Source organism: Miscanthus floridulus, chromosome 11 (genome assembly GCF_019320115.1).
Source record: "Miscanthus floridulus cultivar M001 chromosome 11, ASM1932011v1, whole genome shotgun sequence".
Classification (NCBI taxonomy): domain Eukaryota; kingdom Viridiplantae; phylum Streptophyta; class Magnoliopsida; order Poales; family Poaceae; genus Miscanthus; species Miscanthus floridulus.
In genome coordinates this window covers 73,137,812-73,147,545 of record NC_089590.1, presented here as the reverse complement: position 1 = coordinate 73,147,545, position 9,734 = coordinate 73,137,812, and the positions used below count along the sequence as shown (strand labels likewise).

The 9,734-nt window shown below is 51.3% G+C and overlaps 1 protein-coding gene across 1 annotated transcript; it reads left to right on the top strand.

Moving 5' to 3' along the window:
- Window positions 1-3,137: 3,137 nt before the first annotated feature.
- Window positions 3,138-4,201, top strand: LOC136493445 (ethylene-responsive transcription factor ERF039-like). The gene has a single exon (XM_066489529.1). The coding sequence runs from the start codon at window positions 3,228-3,230 to the stop codon at window positions 3,927-3,929; it is 702 nt and encodes a 233-aa protein (XP_066345626.1). The 5' UTR covers window positions 3,138-3,227; the 3' UTR covers window positions 3,930-4,201.
- Window positions 4,202-9,734: the final 5,533 nt, after the last annotated feature.

The following is a 9,734-nucleotide window of genomic DNA, read 5'->3' as shown; positions in this document are numbered from 1 at the left end:
GGTTGCTAGACTTGTATTTCTACACGTGGTACTAGAACCTTGCTTATAATATTGATCTCACAGGGTTTCTAGTATTTTTATTGTCTAGCTACTCATGGTGCTAAGGATGATGTTAAAAGTACAACTCTGATTAGTATCACGCTTCAAAGGTTAATTCTTTACACCTTAACATCATTGGTAGTAATTACTCTTCCACAATTCCAATCTATGCATATGTGTGAGCTTTAAACCAAACACTCTAGCACATATATAGGAGGAGCTAATACTACCAATTTGGGTTTGGTACTTGTTCAAAATTATTTACACATGGTAAAATTGCTTGGGCAAGCAACATGAATTCAAAAGTGCTTAATTTCATATCTTTATAGAATTGTCATCAATTACCAAAAAGGGAGAGATTGAAAGGTCCTTGTTTGGTTTTAGTAATTGAGTGACAACCTTAGGTGGACTAATATGTGTTTGATTAAGATACACAGGTGATTAGTCCACAAGTACATTATGTGTGAACAACCTATGCCATGGAGGTGAAATAGCTTGAATATGTTGCAAGGCTCACACATGTGATGAAGGAACTCATTGCATATGAGACATGACATTGAGTCATGTGACTAAGGGGGAGAAGATCAAGACAAGACTTGGCTTGATGGATCGGTTGCAAGCGTGATGCTTGTTCCTCCACGGACGCATGCGAGCGTGGACACATGGCAGCTTGTGAGCGCGTGGAGAGAAGCGTCGGACTCTGGTGCATCTGATGGCTAAGCAACGGACTCAGTCCGATGGCCTCTGACCCTCTCGGTGTAGTTTTGGCAGGCGTCGGACCCTGGGCTTTGGCCGGTTCGACGGTCTCGTGCGGGTGAGTCCGACGATGACTTTTCAGCGCGTGGCAGGCAACCGTTGGGTGCGCAACGGTTGGGAGATTCAATTAGGACGTGTGGCAGCGCAGGAGTGGCCACGACAGGGCGTCGGCCCCACCGTCGGACGATCCGACGGTCGGTTCCCCTCGGTCCGACGGTCCTGCTTTGAGCCCAGTGAAGGGGCAACGACTCTATTTGTTGATGGGGCTATAAATAGAAGTGGTAGCCAACATTAGGCTCGTTGCTGAGCATACTAGAGCATTGGTGGCTTATGTGGTGGTGCTTAGGAGCCCTCTTACTCACTCATGCTTGGTAGTGTTCATCCGATCGAGTGACTGAGCGATTTTAGTACGATTGCATTGTGAGATTGCATCGAGTGGCACTAAGTATTCGAGTTGCAAGCCGGTGGTGCTTATTACTCTTGGAGGTTGCCACCTCCTAGACGGCTTGTTGGCTTGTGACTCCATTGAAGCACTCGGGAAGATTGTGTGGTGCTATGGAGGAAGATTTGTGAGGGGATTGTGTTCACCCCTCGGGGATCATGAAGAGCAGCTCTAGTAGAGCGTGTCATTGAGTTATCTTCACTTTTGGGGTAGGATCTTACGGTGCCCGACGTGCGGGCTTGGCGGGTGATGCCAATTAACCGCTAAACCACCAAGTGAGTGGTCAACACAACGGAGACTAGCGTGTTGACAAGTACGTGAACCTTGGGATAAAATCATCGTGTCATCCTTGTTTTCCTGTTGGTTTGTAATTCCCTTATACAAGCTTGTAATTATTTTCTGATACATTGTACTTGTGTAGTTGCTTTTGTAATTAGTTTGTTTGTGTAGCTTAGAAGTAGCCCCCCTTGCGTGACTAATTTGGTTTGAGTAACATTGTTAGTCACATTGTTTAGTCAATGTAGCTAAGTAATTTGTACTCTATAATTTAGCTTATGTAGCTTTGTTATTGAACATTACTAGTGAGCTTAGGTTACTTTGTGCTTTTGTTTACTAGCATGTGTAGGAGCTCTCCTGTTGCTTGAAGTACTAGTGACATAGCTTTGTTTGACATTGCTTATAGAATTGATTAGGTGAGCTCTAGCTAGCCCGACACCTTTGTTGCCTAATTAGGATCTTTTTAAGGTGCTTATGAACTTAGATAGAGGGGTGTAGTCTTGGTTAGACCGTTAGTTTTAATTCCGTATTTATCGATTAACCTACGTAATTAATTTTAGAAATGACTATTCACCCTCCTCTAGTCCGACGTCTCGACTTACAATACCACGTGCATACTCTCGCCATTCAAAAACAGGTAAACGTTTTGGGTTGTTCATTGTCATATGCCAATTACTTTGAAAATTTAGTGAAAATTAAATTGTGTGGTGAGTTTGGATATATGGATATCATGCGACAACATTTATACCAAAAGTAGTTTCTAGGTGATCGCTAATTTGTAAGTTTATTTTAAGATTTAGCATCGTTATTGTTTTAATGATAGACGACGTGTCAATGGATAGCGAGATATCTATGACAACTTTGTTAATCTCTAGATCTATTAGGTTAGGTTTTCAAAGGTACTCCTAGAAGTGTGTATACGTGTCTTTCATGTAGGTGCAAATATATGAGTGTTTAGTCGGTGGCCCTGTTCGGCTTACCTCATATTCGACTTGTTCGGCTTGTTTTTTCAGTCGGAACGGTGTTTTTCTCTCACAATAATTCAACCAGAACAGTGTTTTTCAACCCGTTTCAGCCAAGTTTTAGACCAACGAACGGGGCTAGTGATGAGATGAAAAAAAAGAGTGTCGTGACACATTGATATTTTTAGCGTGCAGAGTCAAGTTACTATGGGAATATGGAATTTGAATGGGGTAAACATTTTTTCGAATTGGCTTATAAGCTGTACTTTTTAGCGTCATGTTCGTTTGGCTTATAAGCTGTACTTTTTCATACAACAAACCGTATTTTTCTCTCACAATAAATCAACCAACAGTACTTTCAGCCATGGCTTATCAGCTAAGCGAACATAGCATATATGACCACTTTGACAGCTCCCGAAAGATGTAAATGTATAATGTCAACAAAATAAATAAATTATTTTAAATAATTCCGTTTTAACATTTCTCTCTTTGTAGCATGATTGAACTAAGAATTTGAAACTTTTTCGCTGTCAAACGCACTCTGCTTGTGTACACGGTTTCTGAAAACCACACGTCCAAACAAGGCCGAGGTGGCGTCGTCCTATGTTTCCATTGCTATTCCACGTCGCTCTGGCCTCCTCGGCACACCATAAAAAGCAGACCCCGCGCTCTGCTCCTCCCGTCTCCACTCCCCAGTCGCTCCGGCCCAACAGCTCCGCCACCGCCGCTCCGCAGGCAGGCAGGAAGCCGCCATGGACATGGACGACACTCAGGAGCCGTCCTCCCCGACCTCCCCGTCCCCGTCCTCGTCCTCCTCCTTTTCCTCGTCGTCCTCCGTGGCCCCGAAGAAGCGGGCGCGCAAGGACGGCAGACGGCACCCGACGTACCGCGGCGTGCGCATGCGGAGCTGGGGCAAGTGGGTGTCGGAGATCAGGGAGCCCCGCAAGAAGTCCCGCATCTGGCTCGGCACCTTCGCCACCGCGGAGATGGCGGCGCGCGCGCACGACGTGGCGGCGCTGGCCATCAAGGGCGCCCGCGAGGCGCACCTCAACTTCCCGACGCTCGCGCACCTGCTCCCGCGCCCGGCCTCCGCGGCGCCCAAGGACGTGCAGGCCGCGGCCGCGCTCGCCGCGGCCGCCGACTTCCCTCCTCTGCCGTCGTCGTCGTCGTGCCCCATAGCCGGCGGCGGCGCCAATGCCAAGAGCCCCGAGGGCAGCAGCTCCGCCTCCGCGTTCGACGACGCCAGCGCCAGCGCCGCGTCGCCGCCCCCGCCCCCGGCGCCGGCGTGCCCGCAGGAGGACGCCGAGGCCAACACGGACGACGCGCTGTTCGACCTCCCGGACCTGCTCCTGGACCTGAGATGCTGCGGGCCGTCCTCGTGGGCCGTCGACGACGACGTGGCCGGCGGCGGCGCGTTCCGGCTCATCGAGGAGCCGCTGCTGTGGGAGTACTGAACTGATCAATGCCACCGCGCCAGTTCCCGTTCTTGGAGCGGTCGCCGGTGGTCATCAGCGACTTCTTCATGCATCGCTAGCTGTTGAGTGTTAGAAAAATCGATCGGACACATGTTTAACTCCAGAAGATTGCTCTGCTGTTTCTTTTCCTGTTTTCCTTTTGCCATATTTAGGTGCCGCGCCTGTATAAAGTTCGCTCCTTTTTTCTCCTCCTCTTGCTTGATTTGGGGGACAAGAATATGTATAATTAACGAGCATCTTATCTTCCGTCACTTTTGGGTGTATTGTTTAATTGTTTATTTTAGTGGTAAAAAAAAGCTGATCGAGCAAAGATTTGGGCCAAATGGACAGTGATATTTACGCATCCAGCTTTCGCCTTTGTGATCATGCTACTATAGTCACCTGCCTGATCTGGAGAAGACGATCAGGAAAAGCCTCCCGCCTTCCAAGCCACGGCAGGAATCCCCCGCTCCGCTCAGGCGCCTGTAATAGCGCACTAATAATTCGCCCTTGTGTTAATGCGAGCAGCGGCTCCAAACGGTGCTGCGTGCTGCGTAGAGAACAGCGGACCGCGGCGTGAGGAGCGCTCTTAAAGGCCGCGACAGCGACGGCCGCCGCGTAAAAATGCGGCTTCCGGGTTTAAGATTAGAGACAAGCCCCGTCACACACTCGCACGGACACGATCACAGGACGCTCCCGTCCGCGGAATTCGCTGCACCAGTCGCCATCGTGCCCGGCGGCCAAAAACGCCTCAGGCCAGCGTGCCGGGCTATTTCATACATTATAGTATAGTGCTTATTTAGTTTCCAATCAAATTCCTAAAAAGTGCTACAGTAGTTATCACATCGAATCTTATGATACGTGCATGGAACATTAAATGTAGACGAAAAAAAACTAATTGCAAAGTTTGGTTGGAAATTGCGAGACGAACGTTTTAAGCCTAATTAGTCTATGATTAAACACTAATTGCTAAATAAAAACGGAAGTGCTACAGTAACCAAATTCCGAACTAAACACGCACATAGTATTTTTGTCTGGCGGAAAATCAGCGTCAGGTCGCCGCCGGAGTCGTCGTCTGCGCAGGCCGCGCGCAACGCGCCCCCTGCTGCTGCCACCACCAGCCAGCCACCCGCCGCAAGACGACGCGCTCCATCGCGGCACGTCCGCATGCGCAAGAGTTCGATTTTTGGGGCTACCTAGGCCGTCCGCATGCGCAAGAGTTCGATTTTTTGGGGCTACCTAAGCCTTGTTTAGTTTCAAAAAAAAGTTTTTCTAAAAAATGCTACAGTAGTCATTACATCGAATCTTGCGCTACATGTATGGAGCATTAAATGTAGACGAAAAAAAACTAATTGCACAGTTTGGTTGAAAATCGCGAGACAAACATTTTGAGCCTAATTAATCCATGATTGAATACTAATTGCCAAGAAAAACGAAAATGCTACGGTAACCAAATTCTCAAATTTCACTCAACTAAACACAGCCGTATAAGTACAGTATTTCATCTTTTTTTCTGTTGCGAGGCAGCAAAGCATTTCCAGGCAATTATTTCCAGCTAGCACGGTGCTTACTGCTTGCATGAGTGTCGACACTTGTCTGCATGGAGCCTGGAGGCAGGGGGCCCGTATGACGAGACGACGTCAAGACACAGTGCTCTCTCTGATCTCTGAATGCTGCCTCCTCCTGCAGGCAGAGGCATCATAGGGCATGCAGCGGGGCCAGGTGTCCCGTTCGTCGCTCTCGGTCGTCGGGATAGTGAGGTCCCACCGGCGAGAGCAGAGCAGGCAGACAGATGCTTGGGTTTGGGTTGGGTTCCAGGCTGGCGAGTGTGCGACGCCCTCAACCTGGCGGCACGTCCTACGGCAGCACTGCTCGAGCCGTACGGAGTCCAGCACCACGACGTGGAAAGGTCAAGGCAATCATTGCGGCAGAAGAGTGGTGGTACTCCTGTACTAGTATGAACTAGACGCGTACGAACGCCGTGTATTACCATTACCCACTGAAACCAGAAAACCATGGACCATTGGCTATGTACTAGTATGTACTACTGACGCAAGCAGCAGCTAGAAAACACTGTTACACGGTAGTCGATCGCGCAGGAAACCTGTGAAGCTTCCACACGGCCAAATAGGCCTTTGACTATCGCCAGCCTAGTGCTAGTCTGGTACATAGATCGTACTCCAAGATTAGCTGTCGTTAGATCTGGACCATACTCCGTCCGTCCAAAGTATCCGTATCAAGTTTAGCTATTATATAAAATATCAGCAATATTTATATTTTTAAATAATTTTATTATCAAAATAATTAGATGATTTATCTAACGATATCAATCATACATCCTCCGTCCCTAAATAACTATAGTTTCGCTTTCCGAGAAGCAATTTCGACTAAATATATTATCGGGTTCATAAACCCGGGGTCCCTCGCGGATCGGTTTTCCAACAAAGGCTCGGCCCAAGCTGACAGCGAGCAACTCATGGGCCGGCCCAAGTATCCGGACAACAGGCCAGAAGGGCGATCCAACCACCGACCGGAAGGTCTGGTCGAGGAGGAGCAGCACCCGTTTTCCGACTCCGGCCCACCTCTCGGACTGGAGCGCTCGCTCCGACTCCAGCTACCTCCGGACAGCCTCTCCGACCGAAAGGTCTAGCCAAAGCACTACTTCCGACTCCGACCCCACGTCTCCGACCGGGGGTACGCAGAAGCCCTGCTCACCGCTCTTCTCCAACTGGCGCAACCAGAGCCGACTGGGACCAACCGACCGGGGACGCCCGCTCGGAAAGGACTAGGGAACGAACGGAGAAAGCAAGACAAGGCGCTCAAGTCAAACCACGATACTAGGGACCGTACCCTGTACACCTGCAGGAACAGTACTCTACAACCGCCCTGACACAAACAGTGTTGTAGGCGTCGACATTTTCCTCTACAGTATTGTGGGCGCCGTTAACTCCCATACGGTAAGGCCCCCACACGCGTCTGGACATCGACGGTGTTGTGGGCGCCGGGATTTACCGTACCGAGCGAACATGGTGAAACTCCTCATATGCCTATGGGCATCAACAGTATATGCAGGTACTGACATCTGCCATACCCGAAACAAGACAACGTAACCTTACACATGTATCCGACATCCAATAGTGTTGTGGGCGCCTACCATCATCATGTACCTGCCGACGTGGGCAACAAGGTTTAGAAGCTTACGTACTCTCTCCCTGTCACTTGTAAGGCCATCACCTTCATCTATAAAAGGGGATGCGCTCTCTCCCAAGGGAGGCCAAGTGATTCCGGATTCATTAGATCGACCAAGTTCACTAGTTCACAACCACAGAACCGCCAGGTTCGGACCTCAAGCACACGTTTGAACACTTAGCTCATAGCGAAGCTCCTGTCGCTCTTGGCCCTTCCGATCGGACCTCTTGTATACCCCATCTTTCTCTTTGTTTGTAACCCCACTGCAAACTTTGAGCACCTGGGCTCAGGAATAAAGTCACCGACCGACCCAGACTGGACGTAGGGCACGTAGTCTGAACCAGTATAAATCCTATGTCATTGAGTGCTAGACCACCTTCGATCACAACGTATGGCAAAACTATAAATATTTACTTGTTGGTCACTTTCTGCACCGACAGTTAGCGTCGTCCATGGGGAAGACGTTGTACGTTCAACACTTTTTGGTCATCGGATGGCTCACTTTTCCGCCACCCTCGTCGTGGCGGGCTCTGGCGATACGATTCGCTTTGGCTCGCTGGAGTTTCCCGCACACTCAACTGTTGGGATGTGGGTTCCACCCGTCTTTGAGCCAACCCAGGCCTTTCTCTTCAGAAGCTTGGACTTCGTCGCTGACCGGCTCGGCGTACTACACCTCCGCGAGGAGGCACTCGTTTTGGCACCCGTCGGAGGAGCACCCTCCATCGACTCCGGGACGCGTGACTTCAACGACGCGGCATCTGTGCTTCATTCCGATCAAACTCTCTGTTCAAACCCTGTTGTAAGTAATATGCGTACTGTTATTTACTCTTTATCTACTATCTTCCGTCGATCATCCGGAGGGACCATACTACCCGTGCCATGAACACCATACGATCGGTTCCCCTATGGCCTCGCGTCCCCCACGGATGCGTATGCTCGGGGGCTCCGAAGGATGCTGGCGCCATCCCCCTCACATCCGAATTTGTGGGAACGGCGAGCTACGCTCCTAACACTCTCCACGAACTCCCAGATGATGAGGGTGAGAGCGACGGCTCTAGCATCGACGACGTGGCACCTCATCACCGTCCATCCTAGGAGTACGCTATGGCGGACGCTCCAGGACAGCCGCTAGTGGTTGTGGAATCTACGCAGACTCACCCCCCCTTCGGACCCACGTGCGGGGGCCCTCGCGTCTGCGCAAGCGCATGCTGAGGAATTACGACAATGGTGGTAGAACCTACCGACGCATTCGGTACAGCACGTTGCGCCCCATGCGTATGGCCCGACGAGTGGCGCCTAGGGTCGTGCCCGTCAGGTCCAACACGACATCATAAACAAGGGGAACGATCTCTCATAGTTCGCTCGGGCTTGCCAGAACATTGATGCTGCGGCAATGCTTCTGCGTGGTGTTCCTAAGCCCGTCGACCCCTAGGAGCGGGCACTCTACCGGAACCTCTAGGTTCTAGTAGAAGCCGCCGCTGTTCAACAAGTGGAAAGCTTCGCATCGTGACTCCAACACGCGCCCTCTCTCCCCCACCGGGGGAACGGGGATGCGCCAGACGGATTGCTCCATCCGCTTGCCGCTATAGCTGCCAGGTGCGGCTTAGGGGGGCGATAGCCGTGCCTCGGTCCGACCTAGCGCCTGCTCCACACTGACCGCCAAGACACGAGCAACCTAGTCCGCACCTGGACGCTCGCAGCATCATCAGCAACCGGTATCGGGCCTAGCACGATGATGACGTCCACCGGGCGGTAGCAAGAGCAGGCGACATGGATCCTGGCCGAACCATCGAGGGGAGCGGTGAAATGCGCCCCAGGCACGGTTGCCGACCGAATGACCGGAGTCCTAGCCCTAAGGGTCCAGGGCCACGGGCCTTGGACCGGCGTATCTGGAGAGCATCGTTCCCACAGCGCTTCCGACCATACACCAACATCACCAAGTACACCGAGGAGACAAACCCTAGTATTTGGCTCGAAGATTTCTGGCTCGCCTACCGAGCCGGAGGGGTGGATGATGACTATTTCATCATTCAGTATCTCCCCATCTACGTGGGGGAACATGTTCGGGCATGGCTTGAATTTCTCCCACACGACAACATCCGTGACTGGGCGGACCTCAAGAGGGTTTTCGTCGGAAATTTCTAGGAGACATATGTCTGCCCTGGGAACTCCTGGGACCTCAAGAGTTGCTAGCCAGAGCCCAGCAAGTCTATTTGGGACTACATCCATAGGTTCTCCTAATGATGCAACTCCCTCCCTAATGTCGTTGACGCGGACATCATCAGCGCAATCCTCTCTAGGACGACCTGCGAGTCCCTGATCCACAAGCTTGGATGACTGAAGCCCCGTACCACCCGCGACCTGCTCAACGTCGCCACTAACCACGCCTCCGGCGAGGAAGCGGTCTTCAATGGGGGCTAGGACAAAGGCAAGGCCAAGCGCATGGACCAAGGCAAGGGCCCCTCCACATAGAGGGGCAAGAAAAACAAAAAGGGCCAGCGTCGACTGGACAACATCGTGTTGGTCACCGCAACTGACCGCACGGGCAAGCAGCCCCAATAGGGCCTGCCTAACCACTTCAAGAAACTCATGGATAGCCCATGCACGAACCACACC